The sequence below is a fragment of the Echinococcus granulosus genome, assembly GCF_000524195.1.
Source record: "Echinococcus granulosus chromosome Unknown EG_S00001, whole genome shotgun sequence".
NCBI lineage: Eukaryota > Metazoa > Platyhelminthes > Cestoda > Cyclophyllidea > Taeniidae > Echinococcus > Echinococcus granulosus.
This window is the reverse complement of record NW_020170381.1, coordinates 1,315,879-1,335,385: the sequence shown is the minus strand read 5'-3', so window position 1 is coordinate 1,335,385 and position 19,507 is coordinate 1,315,879. Positions and strand designations below refer to the sequence as shown.

The 19,507-nt window shown below is 37.3% G+C and overlaps 1 protein-coding gene across 1 annotated transcript; it reads right to left on the bottom strand. All coding sequences in view use genetic code 11, as the record gives it.

Annotated features, from left to right (window-relative positions):
* Positions 1-13,090: 13,090 nt before the first annotated feature.
* EGR_00155 (NADPH--cytochrome P450 reductase) lies at positions 13,091-19,112 on the bottom strand (the record flags this gene model as incomplete). The annotated part of the gene is made up of 12 exons (XM_024489404.1): positions 13,091-13,208; positions 15,515-15,651; positions 16,027-16,159; positions 16,293-16,524; positions 16,607-16,801; positions 16,985-17,201; positions 17,386-17,567; positions 17,720-17,838; positions 17,913-18,029; positions 18,145-18,464; positions 18,703-18,843; positions 18,885-19,112. 12 exons carry the CDS (start codon positions 19,110-19,112, stop codon positions 13,091-13,093), a joined length of 2,139 nt encoding a protein of 712 aa, XP_024356082.1.
* Between the last annotated feature and the right edge of the window lie 395 nt (positions 19,113-19,507).

Genomic DNA, 19,507 nt, shown 5'->3' with positions numbered 1-19,507 from the left:
TCAAAACGCTTAATAACATTTGGATTTGCATGTGCAAGCATTAATGTAAATTACATATTTTACTAATCAAAGTAGAGCCATACTTTTAAACTCATTTAGGAGCAATTAAATTGTGTAAACGTAGTTTAAAGTAGGGAAGTGTATATATGAACATAAATGCTTCAATGTTTACTGAAGGTTATTGTCTTTTTGAAACAAATATTTTCACGTAGCATTTCTATATGTTAACCAAATAATGTGATAAAATGTCTAACAAAAGTTCTCAATGCAATTGGTTGCTTTGCATCGACATTATCTTTAACGCGCCACACGAGCACTACTACCAGCAATCTACTTTCTTACGCATCCATCCCATTGGACCGAAACTTTATGGTGTCAAGCAGTGTTTGCCTTCCACTGAAACCAAATGCGTATTTAAAAGTTGTGACGACACTAGGATAAATCTACTGGGTGCACAGAATGCCATTGATTCCGACAGTTTTAGTGGCTTATTTGCCACGTAATACAAGACTACTAATTCTGGCGTTCGGGAAGTACATTTTATGGTGGTTGCGGTATTGCAGAAAAATTACATATGATGACCATGATATTTTTTACATTGCCTCTAGATGTATTAACATGTTTTGTAATTATTGGTACCCTAACTACTCGAATGGGCAACTGTATGCTCCAGTCAATCACACATAGCTCTCTTTATGTGCTAAAAGAAAACAACTGAGTGTGCGATCAGCCACAAGATAGTTGCTATGACTATGCATTTTCATAAGCAAAATTTACTTCATATATAACCAGGTTTGACCACAAAAAAGAGAGTAGGTTTACCTCAACTTAAAAAATGAGTCAACACAATAGATTACGGGACGCTTAAAGGGCTGTACGGAGTTTTTGTGTGCGTAATTTTATAGGTTATACAAAAATTCGACTTGCTACTAACAAAGGAGTTTCAAGGAGTGTTCTGTCAGTAAAGCACATAGATATTTGTTTATTCATACGAAAACAGGCAAATCATGCTAACTCAACTTGAATAATCAGGGAACAGACTTGGACAAAATTCTCTTTAAAAGGCGTTTGAACAGTATCCAGGCAAGAAACGACAATGGCAGCTGAAAAGCCCTTTTTTGCGTGACGAAAGCCCACCGAGTTTCCCGACATATCTCGTTTCAAGCTATCGTGCCTCCTTCAGTCGCTTTAATAGTGAACTACTCTGGGCCTTACTTGCTGCAGGTTAGCAGTCATTTAACTACTCTCCACCAGTCGCTCTCTGATGTCCAAAATCTGGAAAAAAGTGAACATGCACCAGGAGATTTGAAAGAGGGGCAGAGTTGTCAAGCTTCAGCAGACATTACACTTGATTATAATAAAAAGACTGGAGATGCCTCAGAAAAACTACACGTGACAATCTTTGAAGCAGGTTTGCGCCCTTAAATATATCCAAGAAAAGATAGTAGCATTTAAAGGCTTTTCGATTTAACTGCACAAAAACTTCTTTTTCTAGGGGAAAAGCTTTATAGTTGACATAGTTCTAAATGTTTTAATTCTTTGCATCCTAATTATTCTCCCCTGTCATTGCACCTGGAAGAGAGAGATTGGTTGAGTAAATGACAGGCATCTGCGAAAGTACAGGATGTCTCCGTATTGGCCTATTTTTTCAGACGATGCCATCAAACATAAACGAGCATGGCAATTTGAGTGTATGTAGTAAACGTCTACTTTCGAACTTCGTTAAAATGATTTGGGATGAGAACGAAAATCGGATTTATGCTTTCAAAGCCCTTTTACACTGGCTGTTAAAGAGACGGTGCTAAAAATACTGGCAAACCATTGGCGGTTTAGAAAATCCATCTCAGGTACAAGAGAAAATCTAATAATTGGCGTTTCCACAAATTGCTCAGCTAAACTGGACTGAGTTATATTCCCTGTCGAAAGTCACGAATCAAGAGGTCACTAGATATCCATCGCACAGACGTTGCAAGAATCATTTCTTACTTTCAATACCATCTGTAAGGAATAATCACGCTATTGATAAAAGAAAATTGCCAGCTAAATTACTGACATAACAAACACTTAACATGAGTTTTATTTGCATTTTATTGAAAGTAATAGAAAAACTTACTGACGTGTAGTAAGGCAGAAATAGCGAAAAGCTAGAACATATTTTATGATCACTTTTGCTCATGCTTTCAGACTATTTTGTGTTCCAACTCATCAAGTCAGCACAGGCATTACTGCTTTACTGTAGCGGTAATGGTCATCTCACACAGCTACCAGTTATAAATATTTAATATATCTTAAAATAATCGTGCTCGGAATCCATGCATTTGTCTTACATATGAGAACACTATTTGTCACCGAGGGCTCCAAATTTTCTGTACCAATGGAATTGCGGATTACCATTAATTAAATGCCTTGTAAATTACAAACTCCGTGCATTTTGAAGTACCCCGAATTGGCAGTAAATCCACATTGCATATGCACGAAGACGTGAAACGAAGACCGAAGCAAGACAGCAATAAATGGATTCAAACGTAGTCCTTTTGGTCAGGTGAAAGACATTAAACTGTGTCAACTTCTCAAATATACAGGGTTTTTACTATTTCCGAACTGTGTTAAGCTAAAATCAAACATCTCAACTTCTTCAAAAGTCGGTTTACGCCTTTAAGAAAGGGGGACCTATAACAAGCAATATCTCAAAGTCGTCGGGTAACTGTCACAAAGTATTGTTTTGCAACTAGGTACTACTTAAAGTTCTCTTAATAAGCTATTTTACTAATTGGAAAAGATAATGGTCGGCAAAGTGATTGGTCACGAGGATCATGGTGTAAGACAACTCATAAAATTTCTGATATTTAGAAGGCTGCCCAAGTGCGTATTATCTATTGCAAAGTAAATGTTTTCTCCAAGATCTCTTTATTTGAATATGTTAAATGCAGCTACTACCCATGTGAACGAACCTAAATGCAATTCATTATGATTCAAAATAAAAGTACATATTTTTCTTTAAGCGCACATGTGTAGCTGTACAGATGAAGGGAGACCTGCAGCCAAAAAATTAATTGTCGCATTTTAGATGATGTTCTACAGGCAATTCAGATAAAGTATCGGATTTCACTTCTCTTCTAAGCATGGGCGGATGGAGAGACAACTGAGGTAGCTAGAGTTAGGAATTACGGAATTCTTAGATATCTGCCTTGGGAGAACGTCAACCCTGGGACAACTTTAATATGAGGAACGCTCATTCGCGCATCATGAGTGAACTGCGTAAATACGCCTGCATCAATCTTCGATATGCCCAATCGGTTTGGGGTCGTATCTCACATGAATTTTTCGATAAACTCCACTATTTTTACCGATGAATACATTGAAGCCGTATATGAAATTCTTATACGACAGCAAGAGGTAAGAAAGTCACTATTCTTGAAAACATAAAATAGCTGTCATCCTAAGGATTTTATTCTCAAACAATTAATTTCCATCAAAATTATAGCCATTGAAATGTACGGAATTAAAATGCAGACGATTTTTGAACCTACCTTTAAAAAGAACTATAAACCTTTATTTTACTTAAAAGGTAAGTAAAACTTAAACCACTTATGTGAAAATTATTTAAATTAAAGGAAATATTATTGTGAATTTTATTGCTTAATAAAAAATTGGATATGCAAGTTCTCATTTATAAGTGAAAAGTCTCGATGGACTTAAAAGGGGTGGCTTTCTGACTCTGGATACACAAATTTGATGGTAGCAGAACTCAATCCAGTTACGAAAAAGAGTCTGTGCTACTTATTACTTAACTGAACTATATCCATGTTAGGGACAAATGGTCTCTCTTTTACATAAATTTGGTAGTTTATAAAATAGATTGACTTTGTGGGATACATTGGACACTACCCCGGCGGACTATTGCAAAAGTTTGCGGTCTTGGCGCAATCAAGTGGGTCGCAGATATTTTGCGGCAAACAAAGTCCAGTTAAGGATTATACAATTGAGCGAAATTTAGCTATAGCATTATTAAATGATGTGTACATGTTTCAGTTCCAATTAAGCCAATTCCCCTTAATCAAATAAGAGAGAACCCAATTTCAAGTCATCTAAGTTAACCAACAAATGCTTTTAGGCATGCACGTATTTACCTACCGATATCTTTCGAAACGTTAGAATTAATACATAAAATAAAAGAGAAATTCCTCATGGCACCCTTTTGTGAATGCACCGCTGATAATGCAAACAATAATCAGTCAAAGAACAAGTATAGCCAAAAGAATTTTTGTACACTGTGAATAGAATGTTATCATTTTCAATAGTGGCTTGCAGAATTAGACCTCCACTGTAAATAAAAATAGACCACGCTAGAATGCCGTACTGGCGGAAGCAAGACATCGGCTTATGCACCTTGCATATGGAAATATCGGTCAGTTACCTTGAACAGATAATAACCTAACTTATTCTGGCAAAATAAAAAGAATGTCACTTATTATAACCCTTTTGGTCTAAATTAATTAACTAGACCTGCAACACTTAAATGTACTTCATGGTTAAGGTTATTTCATAGTAAGCTATTTGCGGCTGCAGTGTATAATTTCTAATAGTTATTAAGTTTTAGATCTGAGGAGTAACTCTTATCTCGTCAAGGTAATGGTTGCTCTCCTCTGCAAATTACATCGTGATTAAGTTGAATATTGTCAAAGATGGTAAAATCTTGTAAAGAATCCCAAAAATGCTGCGTAATCCTATTTTAGGTTAAATAAACCATGCCTATTGCGTTTGTGAGATGGCATTGTCACAGCTGAAGGGAGAACTTTATGACAATAGGAAGGGTGAAGTTGAAAGCTTTTACTAATATGTAAGTTAATGAAGTCAAATGTATTCTGCCTACTACACACTAACGTCTTCAGGACAACTACCAACTGTGATTTTGAGCTTTTATTGTCCCATTTTATCAAATTTTAAGAAAGTGAAATAGATGCGAAATTACGAAAAAACATGTAGACAGAAGGATTGTGATGTAAATGTATATAAATTATTCGTCCTTGTCAATGCATTGGGTTTTCACTGCATTTCCTGACAAAAATAATTACTTTATATTAAGTTACACTCAGTTCTGAATGACTATTGTTGCAGAAGATCTGATTTAACCAGATGGTAGCAAGGGAAGTGAAGACATTTATAAGCCCCAAATCTTATTCAACAAAAGCTAACTTTATTTTACCTATTACAGGCAAATATAATGGTGCTGCAGCCTATTAAAAGCACTAATGAAAGTTATTTTTAAGGGACTTGCCCAATTAAAAGATTGGTTGCGATTCAAATGCTTGCTTGCCCAGTCTGTCGAATCTTGAAAGGGGAACGAATGAGTAGACGGGAAACTCATCAAACCTACTTATATGCTCCTTACATTGTATTGAATACATTTATAAAAATGCGTAATTCTCTAGAGAATACTGTCTGTACAATTGAACACATTAGAAATAATTACAAATCTCATTAGTAATTAACGAGTATTTTTATGCATCGAAATTTGGTTCCATAACCAATAAAAGCATTTGCAACACATAAAAACGGGAACAGTAAATTTGTTTATGTCCAACCTTATGCAACTCAACTTTTTTACACCATTTTTATCACCATTTATTGTCATACTACATTAAATTAAACCTAGTATATATATAATGCGGCATTTTTTGGACTTAAACCAGTACTGGCATTGCAGGTTTTAGATTTCTGAAATAACAATCAGTCAGATCCAGAATCTTGAGCAAAACAATTCATTCCATGTCCGTTTTGTTTAACATTGTACGACATTAAACTACGCATAAGCAGCAGTAATGTTACTGTTATTGTTCCAGATTCTTAAGGTCAAACCATTGAAAACTTGTAGAGGGGATGGGATCCCGACAAAACGGAAAGAAAAGTAGCATTCACAAGATATGCAGGTTCCCTGATGACATTGAGTATGTCCATTAAGGTTATTTGGGTGAATTAAACGAACAATTTTGCAAACAAATGACCTTTTTGAATTCTAGTAATCAAATGTATAGAACAGCATTCTAAAATGTTTACAAATAAGAAGGCAGTTCTAACATTTGTCAAATTGACCAACCCATCTGTGTAACAGTGAGTAAAAGTCGTAAAGCTCGCAACGGGTTGACCATCAAATGTTTGCTGTATATGATGTCGTATGGAGATGGGAGCCCATATTTTCACTTTGATTTGCTTTATTGTGTCTTTGGCGTGAAATGCGGATAAGATACTGGAATCCGTTGTCCTTCATGAATTATCTGAGAGTGAGCAGAAATTAGTGCTTTCATTGTTTTACTAATAAATTTTACGATTCGGGAACCGGCCGTAGATTTCCATTAGTTAAGATCTTTCGGATTTATACTCTTACCACTGTAGGTAATATTTTTCCTCAAAGGACACCAAAATTCTTTTTAAATTTAGAGTTTAAATATCATCACTTCATACAATTGCCGCATTCGTTTCCAGACTGTGCACTCCAGGGTCAAAAATGCTGCGTCATACGTGGGATAAAATTGAACTTGGTAATAACTTTTCAGTTTAAGTTAAACTGCAAAAGCTGCACTGGCTTGAATAAATTTTACTTCGAAACCTTCGATTTTACTCCTGTTCGACAAAAGGATAAATTTTCCTGACGGAACTCCCGGTGAGGTTCCAGAGAAAGAAAAAACAATTTTAAAAACCTTAATTCATCTAAAATGCCACCTTTGATACAGGAAATTTGTTAAAAGTTAAATTATATATTTATTTCAGTTGTGCAACCTTTGCGATTTCAGGTACTGGGTAACCTTAGTGATTGCTGAAGCAACTTTTAAAAAATATGGCAAGAAAAATTGGGATTAAAGAGTTGGGTCATGCTAAGTTTCTATTTTACCTATAAAGTTCGTGAAGTTCACCGAGAGGTTTGAATTTACGTGGACCATCCACAAAGACCATGAGATTTCAGTAATAGGCCTTTTCGAACCGACCAACTGCAGTGCCCATCAAGCAGATCAGCAGGCATTGAATGCAAATGCGACCTGCAGAAGCATACCAAGGATACAGGTGGGCGGTTTATGTTGCAATTAAAATTCACGATTTCACTTATTAACATCATCATTCTGTCTTCATTTCTGAACAGTATGGCGAGACCATTATTAATAGGAGGAAAACTTATCTTTTGGCACAGACGCTTACATGCATGTAACGGCAAAACCTGGAAAATGTCTTTGTGGCTAAGTTTGCGATTCTGCTTCTGTACAACAGCTATCTTTGCAAACTTGCGTTTGCTTATCATTCTATTCAGGGGATGACTTTGGACCAGGAGACTTTCCAGACCCGATAAAGCCACTTCATAAATGCCCTTTGTTTGCAATTAAAGCAAAACAATCGAGTGCTAAATTCAGCTTGCGTTTTGTTTTAGTCGATTTACTTAATAGAATTTAGTTAGCTAATCTGAAATGGCGTTTATTATCAATAAAAAGGTAAATCAAGGCTCAAAAATATTAAAAATTCTTTTTGGTAATTTTTTGCTAAACTACCTTTGTTATTTATCTAACATCGATCTGTACCTACTACACTTCATTGATCTTAATATAATTGGGCAATGGGTCTACTTGCGCCTCTTGTTTAGTGATAGTAGGTACTTGAAAAACTGCAATCGAATTCATATTAGTAGGTACCCATTGGCACATTCGGTGTAACTTTTTAGCGTCAGCAAAAAGTTTTGTCGGTAAAAGACAATGAAAATGACAATAAATGGGTTCGGTTCAAGAAGACTCATAGCTCTACAGCCCACCATTATTTGGGGTAAAAGAAACTATTATTAACCGCATTGCTTTTTCGTTCACCTTTGCACTGATCCACCACCCCATGCCTTTCTTCTGCGCATAGGTTCAAGCGTTAGTGTAATTCACTACTACAGCTTGCCATTCATTCCTCCTTTATTTAAAAATGTTTATGACCTAAACATCAGAACCTAATTAAAAAGCTAAACTTAATAAAATATGCTTCTCTACCTCAATCGTAAACAGAGGGATAACCATGAGTGCAAGCAGAGTATATGGGCCGTTTAAGAATGATGAGTACAAGTTTAGTCAAAGGTGTTCACCTCTTGCCTCCGGATCTCCGCTATTTAAATACCTGAGGATCCTATCTTCTTTATTCTGCTTCTCCAGGTATGAAAATAGACTAAATACTGCCCTAAATTGAAACTCTAAATACGTGCATAAATGAAGGAGTAAATATACAAGATGATAAATAAAAAGCAGTTATAGCTCAGCAAATAAATGGCCAGCAAAATTAATGGCTTAAAAGTTAAAACTTACTAATTATTCAAGGTAAAAGTCAACTAAGGATTTATAATAATTGTTAGTATCAAGGTTGTTATTACTGACGTGACAGCTTTGCATAATTCATTGACTCAAGGTGATATTATACTTGTGTTGTCATATTTGTCTTACAGGTTTCATTCTACAGAGTATTTGTACAAAACCGATTTACTCGGATTTTGGTCTCACCAAGATTTTCGAGGCCGTTCTTCCCGCGATGGAGATGTCACCATCATTTATGTCTCAGGTTGGTTGTCATCCCGTTTCTACACATCATACTATCAAATCATTCCAGTTTAAACACGAAGACTCAAAGACTTAATTCGTTTTATTTTTACTAGAATACTTTGAAGTTGTTTTATCGGTTGTTTTCACATTTTCAATGCATTGCCTCATGAATCCCAGTAAATAGCAATCGTGTTTATGCTCCTGGAGTGAAATTTATGGACATGATGCCAATTGGAAAGGTATAGAAGAAAACAAATAGTAAATAGATCTAAAACACATTATTGAAAACTTAAAAAGCTGACCAAAAGCGCAAAATTGGTTGCAATGCTATTACAGATCAAATACGCCAGCTACTGGACTTTGATATGAATTTTGCCCTGTGCTTGAAGTCTACTACCCACGTCGTTGGTGTGCAATGCGTTGACTGTGCATTGTTGACTGCCAAGCACAGTAAACATCAGACTCAACATTATTGGGTGGTTTAACGATAGTTCCAAGGCTTGTCTTTTAAAAAACTTATTTTAAATTACTATGCCGCAGATCTGTAAGAAGAGCAGAATGAATTGATACATGAATAAACGGTTCTGTTTATACAGTTTCAGACAGTCACTTGGTACTTTATAAAACAAACACGACAAAAGTGAGCTTTAAAGTATCTTATGATTCAGATGACATGGAAGAGTTGTTTTCAGACTGGAAGACTCGTTCACACAGGCACAATCCCCTTTAAGATATAAACCATCGACCACATGAAACAGCAATGTATCAATGAAAAGTAGGAGCAGTTTCAAACCATCAAACATGGTCCTTTTAGCCTATAAGAAGGAACCAGGCTGCCTTTAGTTGGCCATAATTAGGGGAATAGCGGGCATTTATTATTTGCCTTTGGCCATTCGCCTGTAATGTGCAAGTTCATTAATGGACTCTCTTCTTGTTTACCGCTTTTATATTTCTGACATATTTTGCATTTGTCGAATCTAATTTTTCTATAAATAGCAGCGTTAAAATTCTGTAAACACTAAGATGCAACCATGTAAAAATTGCCACCTTTAAACTTTTTCATAGCATCACATGATTGGCCTTGAGGATATTGCTTCTTAGTCGATTCTCAAATTGGATACTCTCTCATTAGAACATATATACATATATATAGTTCTAGGAACCCTGGAGATTTTCAGAATTAGTAAGAAAGACTAAATGAATATAAGTCCACTGATTAGGTTCTCAGCTTTACCTGAGTTAGCACAGAGACATTAGAAGACTCCGACTGTTACTTTATCAGGGTCAAATTATCTATAAGTCACTTATAGGACAATAGCGTAAATTTCTTTTGTCGCCAAGATCACACAATACACAGTTTGTAAACGAAGAGCACGTGTTTATGTTAGAAGTGGAGCATCATTGCTTACTTAAAACCACAGGACTTGCAGCAACGTATCAAGGTAACATTTGGTCGGGCCAGTAAGTTATATTAGCGCACGAAATAACCGTTATCTTCAGTAATCCTAACAAGTAGGCGTGAATACACTAAAAGTAGGTAGGAAATAAAGGGTTCCTTGGCATTATTAACATTTGGTTTTAAGTTGGAAGCATTAAAGAATTAGCTTAATTGCTCACGCCGGCAGAAACCCAGTAATTTGCAATTACGACGAAATTTTTTTTGCATCATAGCATATGAAAGCAATCAGTTGACTTGACCTTTACATACGGAGACTGCATAAAATCAACTAACTTGAGCAAAAATATTGCACATTCATTCTCTTCTTAAGTGATTATTTGGTCGCCGCGAGGATTGCACTGCCTATTGCAATTTGACAAGGTTTTAATGACAGAAATTTCATTTATTTGAGTCTTTACTCCCGATCGTACTTACTTTTTTCAAAAAATTTTGTCAGTAAGACGTCCCGTCTCAGTACTTTTGTTACTAACTTCTTGTACGGTTTTTTTAAATCCGTATTGGATAATTTATGCAACTTATCAGTTTTTGGGAGATATCCATTGCATAATTTCGAGTTTCAGAAGAAAACTCCTTTCTATTTTATGACGATCTGACAGTTATTAGTGACTAGTGTATGGAACCTTTAAAAGAAAATTATTATATCTGTATATACGCATGACTCATCATCCATCTTCTTGTACTATTGAATTATGAAGGAAGTTGAACACGCTGGTGTCTTGCTTTTACACAAAACAGAGCTTCGATTCTTCGTGCAGGAACTGAAAGCATTGTGTATTTTTGGACGCTATCTTTTTGTAAAGCTAGGCTTCGCAACAGCCATCAGTTCAAAAATAGTGCCTTTGATCACTGCAGGAGGAAGTTAGGAAGTTCATTTAAGCTTTCTGTGGAATTGAAAAATACTTAGATGGTGGCGGGACTCGTATCCTCTGAAACAACTTCACTAAGGCAAGAATATATTTGGCTGCCCACCCCATCTTAAGACTTGACCACTTCAGCTGAAATGGTTTTAATGTTTTCTGGTGGCGTGGTTCCACAACAACAATCAATTCTTCCCCGGTAACTATCAACCATTGTGATGTGCTTAAGTGACTAGCGTTTAGGTTTAAGGAAATGCAATCCTTGTCGAACATTCTTGTTCGCAACAATTAGCAGGGACATAGACATCGATTTGCCGGGTTACGTTTAAAACCACTTCAGACCTGCAAGGTTCTCAACCTATATTGCTAAGTTTGGAATATTAATTATGCAAAATGTTTATTTAATAAGAAATCTGGAAAAGTTGTGCAGCTGCCAGTTAAACGTGTAAGGATTGACAACCTTTAATATCTCCGCTTAGGAACAAATGAACGGGTACGATAGGAATCACAAGTTTCCTCGTGTGCAAATATATCACAACGATGTATAATCTTTAACAAAGGCATCAAAAAACAAAAGAGGGGTTTGGCATAGCTATGTGAGTGGGGCACAACCACTAACGTTCTCTAAGTGACCTGGACTGCACACCGCGTAATAATTTCCCGCCTAAACTGAACGTCATTAACAATAATACGGCTCTCAAATAATTGAAATATTAAGGGCAAATTGACAAAAAATGCTCATAGGGTCTCAATGTTATTTATGCTTTATGATTGTGAAAATATAAGAGTAAAAGGTCTACATTAAAAGAACTTAACTTCTAATACCCATCAACATAAATCTTAAAATGTAGTCAATTTGATTGACAGGATCCTCTGCATTGCAAAAACAACTGTTCAAACATGGTTCTATCATTTCTTAATTTTGACTATTTTGCTTTAAAACTATTTTTATTAACCTTTTCAGAGATTAGTTCTACTTGATGCGTTTTAAATTCGTTTGCAAGCACCATACATAAAGGACCTAATATCACTTTTCCAAAAGTTTTTATCGAAGCCGTTTTCTTCCAACGCAGACAAAACCGGTAGATTTATTACCTAGTCTAGCAGCATTCTTTGACTGCATACTTTGTTACATCAGTACTAAGTTCGATAAGAACTCTCAAAACGATCCCAAATTTTCCCATGACCTCAACGCTAAGAATGCGCTATGGTCAGTAGTGGATACAGATCAGAAATGAACAGTTTAGGACAACTAATGATATAATCGCTTATTTTTACGGCAAAAAGTGTAAATTGTTTGCAAGTCGGGAATCATCGTATTGACCCCTACAACATCAATCTAATCAAGAAAGTTAGCTGGGTAGTACTGAGATGGCAAGGGAAATAGAAAGACGGGACTCCGGGAAACAACCTAAATGTGTCGACTTTAATTTTTAGGCGTCTGTTTCTACTAAATGTGTTCAGCATAGGGTATTGGCAAGCTCTAAGAGGCTCATTTCAAATAACTCCAATAAAAGCTGTTTATGAACAGCTGTGAGATATTAGCAAAATGTAAGAGGCCAATCACAATCTTCGAATTTTGTGGTCTTCTTGCTGCTATAGGCAAGACTCACGTGATCTTCTTTCCTGTCTCTCTGTTCGCTTCTAATTGCCTTAAAAGCAACAATCTGTTAATACCACTCCCACTAACTGGAGTGTAATAATTCTATTTATAACAGTGTTGAGACATTATCAACAGAATTATAAAACCTCGTAGAGACTGGTGCTAAGAAATTTGCTTGATTGGGGATATGATAACAGATGCTCAGACTAGCATATGTTTACCTGAGTTGACTAAACCAAGACATCACAAGCACAAGGGAGGAATTTTGAATGGTTGTTACAATGTCTATGTTTCTTAGCCCCCACTTCAGAATTCACATTGGCTTAGTATGAGGCTGATGAAGTACTTTGTCAAAGTGCATTAAAGTGGCAAAATATCTATTAATAAATTATTTTAATTATTAAAATCAAATACTTAATAGGTAGCACAGAATGGGAAGTATTCGAGGTTAGAATATCAGCAGAGGACTGCATTCAGAAACCTCTTATCCTTTGTTTCTGAGAGGGGTTTGAGTGTTGGTAGTCTGACAGTAGCGTTCCCGCTAAAAAATAACAGCAACAATCCTTTCGAAAGTCAGGTATACTTCGAACACTTTATGAATCCGTGAAAGTGGACCGCACTAGATGGACTTGGCACAGGTAAAATCCCCCGGATGTCGGTGTTGTCCAGCAACAAATCTTCCATCCGTCTTTGGATTGGGCAATACTAGAGCCATCTGATACTGTTTTTCTATATAGCTTGAAAGAAGCATAAAAAATGGAGGTAAACGTATTTTCTACTAAATAATTGTTGCAACAAGTGGATACTAAATGTCTCTTACCATCGGCATCAAGTACATTTTTCATAGGTGCAAAACTAATGACGTTAATAACCAAAACAGGTAACTAGGTTGAATCCATACTAAGTACATTTGGGCTCCAATGGTAGTGGAATTATATTCAGCTAGCTTGTTTGGAATGAACTTGTCACAGCCCAATAGAGTCGCCCCGGTAAAATTGAGGAACAATTTATCTTTTAATAATAGAGTGTCGAAAGTGCAATTCGGTGACCATTTATCACATTTTAACACCGACTTGCAGTGTAATCAAGCACGTTTGTGCTATAGATACCCTCACAATTTTAACCTTTTTTTTACGTCCACATTTGCATCCACACTTGATCAATACGACCTAGATAAGGTACCTTAAGTTTTGTAATCTGTGGTCATATCGCGTACGCAAGAAAATTGGCGGCTTTTTTGAGGAGCTTTTTCCACACCTTCTTTCACCTTTTGACCGTGGTTTAAAATGGCACTAAAACGTCAATCTACCATACTATTTTTGTTTTGCTGCTTCGCTTTGAAAGGGCACGTGAATGATAGTTATTTGTGTGGGTGTAGGTGAAGAAGTGGTCAGGATATACGGCAGTGCAGTCGCACTTGTGAGTAATCCTTTCTCACTAAGTGGATGCGTTCTTCAAGACGTACTGATGCTTGTGACCTGTGTTTGAACAGCAAAGTAGTCGAAAACTTATGCAAATCCTATAAAATGCACGAGAAAAAAATAAATTGTGGGGAGGGTGGCAACGCCTTCAATTTTTGCTTTTAACCGCGATGGGTAAGAATAATATTTTTAAATCGAACAATGTCTAAAAGCAACACAGGTGCACTTGGACAAGTGTGACTTACCATCATCGCGCTATAAATCGAAATCGAGAAAAGATGTCACAAATCGCATTGGATCATATTAGCAAAATAAGCAAATGTGGTGATTTGGGTTACTTTTCTGACATTTAGAAGATCAAGAGTGACGTGTAAATTAGTAAACGAACTTTCTGTAGATCAGACAGTTTCCTACACTTCACCTCATTTGAAAATCACGAAACGTTCAAATAAACTTGACTGCAGAGTCAGATGCATAATATTACCGACGCGTAAAACAGAGGCCATTTAATGGACTGGTTGTGAGCAAAATAAGGCACCAAAAAGCTGAAAACCAGTTAGTGCAACCTTAACTCAGTTTAGGCTTTTTCCCAATAGGCCTCCCGAAAACGGGGGTGGGAAGACTACGTGAAAGAAAACATTTTTGACCTTATCAGCCGCGGAGTAAGTCCACAAATTATGCAAAAACTATAAAAGTAGGTTAAAAACTAGTTACCTGGAATGTTTTGCGAACTTCCTCATTGAATAAAGTATTAGTATTCATCAAAGCAAAATAATGTGCCATCTATGTAGGGTGGATTTAAAATAGACCTCAAATCGCTGAGCAATTCCAAAACAGAAGTGATGGATGCTTGTTTAGATGCCAGTTTTTAAAACGATGCAGGCTTTGATCAATGATCTTATAATTGAACCAAAGGATTAAAATACAACCGTCAAAATTATCTCAAATGTACAAGCAACTTGACATAAAACCATAATACTAATGAGGCATTGAAATTCGTGTTTTTTTTCCTGATGGGCTCGCTTGAAGACTTGGCATAGCAATTACGAATGATCATGTCTAGCTGGTAGCTTTGGTGACCCAGTTTAGCTCTCCAAAATAATCTAAACATGCTCATCTGTGCCAATAAGGACAATGATAGGAAAAATTGGAAAAAGCAAATACTGATGATGTTGATAGCACTGGTGTAACGCCATTTCACACCAGGTATTTATTATATCCTCCAATCACCGGCCATGCTGATGGTAACGCCTTGTCTTACTATTAAAAACGTTAATTTCTCTCCGGGAAAATGAGTGTAACATTGCATGAAATCTATCTCAACGGGCAAAATCATCATTTGCACTCAGTCTAGCAGCAAATTTGTACCTCACGAAGTAACAGTCCTCACCCACTATTTCGTCTTTAACCCATTATTGATACAATGAGATACTTTTAGTGCTTTTCAATGGTTGAAAAGAAACAGGGATATCAATTCAATTGTTTGTGTAATCTCTACTACCACCTGGACATTTTTGGTTACTTTTATTCATTGGGCACGTACAGTTTTGTAGGTGAAACTCTTAAATCATTGTTACAGGTCCGGTCCTCCATAAACATTCGCCATCAACCACCATACTTACCCTGATGTAGACACTTTATTGAAAGGCAATACGTCAATGTCAAATCGGGCAAACATTACAAAGTAGACCAAAACGTATGTAACCGCGCACAAGAGGCGTCGCACCACGAGGGTCAGAATTCTTGTCGCAGAATCATCCTTCGCAAAATTGAGACAGATCACAGTGATCGTCTTCCTTAACGCTGATAGAATACTGCCTCGACTACAATATGCTTCCAAAAGTTCAGATGAAAACGTTATGCCATAGCTCGAATATTACAACGCTTAGGTCAAACTCAAAGCGGCTATCCCAAGAATCTATGCATACATCCGTGTTAAACGACGACGCTGGAACACACAAACTCAAACCAAAGGACCTTTTAAATAAAAACGACTGTCCTCTTTGTTCACTCTGAGGTATTTTACAATGAAATGTGGTTTTTATATTCTACATATAAAATTTAAAAAAAAACATTGACGCTACTAGACTTTTATTAAACAAGCACTTTTACATTTGCATGTTTAAGTCCATACATCGAACATGCAACGCCTGGCCGATTTCAATTCTTGGAAAAATTCTTCAGCCTCGGTTGACGTTAGAGAGCCCTGTTGTTGGATTATTCCAAGCAAAGTGTGCCTTACATCTTGAGCCATGCCCCTAGAATCACTGCAAACAATGTTAGAAAGTCAGGCACACGATACAAGCGTACAAAATTTGCAAGAGGAGAGTGGTCTAGTGATGTCAAAATGGGTAACTCAACCAACAATGAACAGGCTACTGATGTAATGCGAGTACATACCCACAAACATAAAAATGACCGCTTTTATCTTTAAGAAGAGACCATATGGTTTCAGCATAGTCACGCAAAAGATGCTGCACATAAACTTTTTGCGCCTGCTCCCGTGAGTAGGCAAACTGAAGGCAAGAAAGCACGCCGCTGTTAAGCGCATCATCTAGCTCGTTTGGGAGAATGCGGTCCTGGTTGCGACTGCGGCAGCCATAGAATAGCATAGCTTCACCCAACCTTCCACCTACAATAAGTATGTTTTTTTCTATTATCCGGTCATATTTCATCAAGAATGGCAATATGGAGATAAGACTAGTGAAATGAACCTTTAGACTTGATAAATGTTCTTTCTTGAATGAAGCCAAGAAAGGGAGCAACACCCGTGCCGGCCGCGACCATCACGATTGGAGTTGACGGATTTCGAGGCAATCGGAACTCCGATCTTCGCAAAAAGACTGCCACACAATCACCCGAGTGCATACTGGAAAGAAAATCACTAGCAACTCCCTTGTGCAATCGTCCTGAAAGAGAAACATGGGCCTCGATCACCTATGACTATGTAATTGTGAATCAATTTTCAGTTCCATATCAAAACTATTACCATATGAAATGCAACTGACATGCCTTTGTTTATCAACTGTCACGAATGCTGTTCTTAAAAAAATGAATTAGGAATATATTTTATGAAGATGAATGAAAAGTACCACTGAGGGATGTGTACTCCAAGACCTTGACAATAAGGCGCACTCGGTCAGGTTGATATCGGGAGGAAGAGGCCACACTATAAAAACGCGGTTGAAGACGTGGCAGCATTCGACAGAGGAGGTCAGCCGACGGTCTGCAGGAGGGCAGGTCCTCCAACACCTCAACGACATTCCGTCTCGCTGCCAAAATCCACTTTTCGTAAGCCTCTTCTCCAGTCTACATAAACGAAATTAGATCAGCCCTAATTTCACACTTGAAGCCAAATATTCTGTTGAAAGACAGGAATTATTAACAAAAGAAAATATTGACTTTTGATGCAGTTTCTTCAATTAACGGCACTAAGCCGAGCAGTTGAACGTGGATGCTTCAACTCCCAATGGTAAAGCGAAAGCAGACTCACATCTCCTGCCCGTGCAGCAATGAGATTTTGAAGGAATGCTCGCTCGCCTTTAAATTTCGTACATTGAGCCAAACACTCAATGAGATCGAACTGAGGTGGAGTGGTCAGATCCAAGTAGTGGGTGAATGCTGTCCTAAATGTGCATGGTGTGGGGAAACAGTTGAAGCAGTTTCTAGTCGAACCTAACCAAAGAAATTGAAAAATTGCATCATTTATTGGTCTAGCAAAGTATAACACTGATAAAGTACTATGGAGTATCTGTAAAAATGGTCAGTCATTCACTACTTAGATGATAATAAAAGACTAGTAGGACAAATGGATCAAAACGGCTGACCTGCAAGACTTGTTGCATAAATATGCTGCTCGGAATTAACGTGTAAAAGAGCACACAGCCTTCGAACGAGATCCTTCGAATTCTGCGGAAGAACAGCCAAACGATCACCGGGAGCATATCTGTTGAGTGTAAAATCAACATGGTATCAGAAGAATGTAGGCAGACAAGGTGTTGGACTTACAATTCGACTTACTTGATACTTGAATTACTAAGATTTAGCTCTAAGAGACGGCATGACCGATCAGTACAATTTAACAGCTCCGTGTTGGTAATAATGGCAGCTAAGAATGGGTTCTCCGGCGAAAAAGGCCTACAAAGAAAAATATCCTCATTTTCAGATATTTACTACAGATGGATTAGGACGATAATAGTCCAGTGTATTTCTCAACAAAAACTCCGACACTGTGGTCAATTATAGCACTTACGGCGCATTAAAGCGAAATGAAAGACGATGTTTAGGCTCCCCAGTAAATGACCCTCCAAGCTTTTCAACGTCAGCGGAAGGAAGATGGGTAAACGTAAATTTTTCACTGATATTCATGGACGCATCAACATGGCACTCGGTCAGATTATACAATTGACAAAGAGATATTTGCCAGGAACGAAAATCAGCCTCCAAATTGCGCGCTGCGTCACCAAGGTAAAGCGGGATTTTGCGGGAACCACCCAAGAGAGCCAAACGACGATCTATTCGTTTGGCGAATTCATTGAATTGGAGATAACCGGAATCACCTAAACCGAATACCTCGAAAAAAGTTTGACGGCGAATAGAGTGGAAATAAGTGGAATATTTATTTGGAAAGCGATTACAGGAAGATTTGTACGCATAGATTTCACTCATATCTTAACGAGCAAAATTGCATAAAAATGGGCAAATTGGGCGCAGTCAGGAGATTTATGGAGATCGACAAAGTAATTTTCAGAAAATGCCTTAGTAAATGACTGCTCATGATCAACAGAAACAAGTAGGATTCAATACATACTGAATAATTTAAATTTGAAAGAGGTTCACGCAGCGTGTGAAGCCAATTGCTAAAACCTATTGCACTATCCGGCGGTTCACCATCTCCATAAGTGGCCACGATGAAAATATTTAAGCCGAGTTTCCCATCACAGAGCAAATCCTACAGACATTACAAAAGTAAAAAGGTCTATTTAAACACACCCTGCGGAAGTTTGTCAAATCATTCACGGATATATCGGCACTCGAAGAGTGAGAAAGAATGCTTTCAAGGCGATAGGCGCATCGTTTCGCAGTTCCACTCTCTGTTCCAAAGAATATATTGAATTTGAAGACGGGACAGCGAAGATGGGTAGTGTACCAACGCAGTCGCAGCCAATAAAAGACCAACGTAGATACCGCAATCAGAAAAACAGCGTCAAAAAGCAACATTTCACAGGAATAGTAGTTGTTGGCCCACCAATATGCCTAATTCATCCAATGTTAGGGATAATGAAGTGGAGATGAAAGCTATAGAAGTGTAAAGGCATAACCCGATTCACACGCTGACAGTATTATGGAAAGTACTAATTTATATAATAGAACACTTACGAACACAACCTAGTAAATTCTGGACTGCAAGGAGAGCCACTCATCCACAGAAATCGTTACAAGTGCACACGGACTAATCACTAATCACAAGTATAACAGTGGCAAGCCCACTTAAAATTCACACGTAAACTGACCAATAGCTGTTCGAAATAATCGACCAGTAAAATATTAGCAGTTTTCAAGGTCGTAATCCGGTGTTCCGGGCTAAACTTTACCAGCACCAAATTTAATAAATA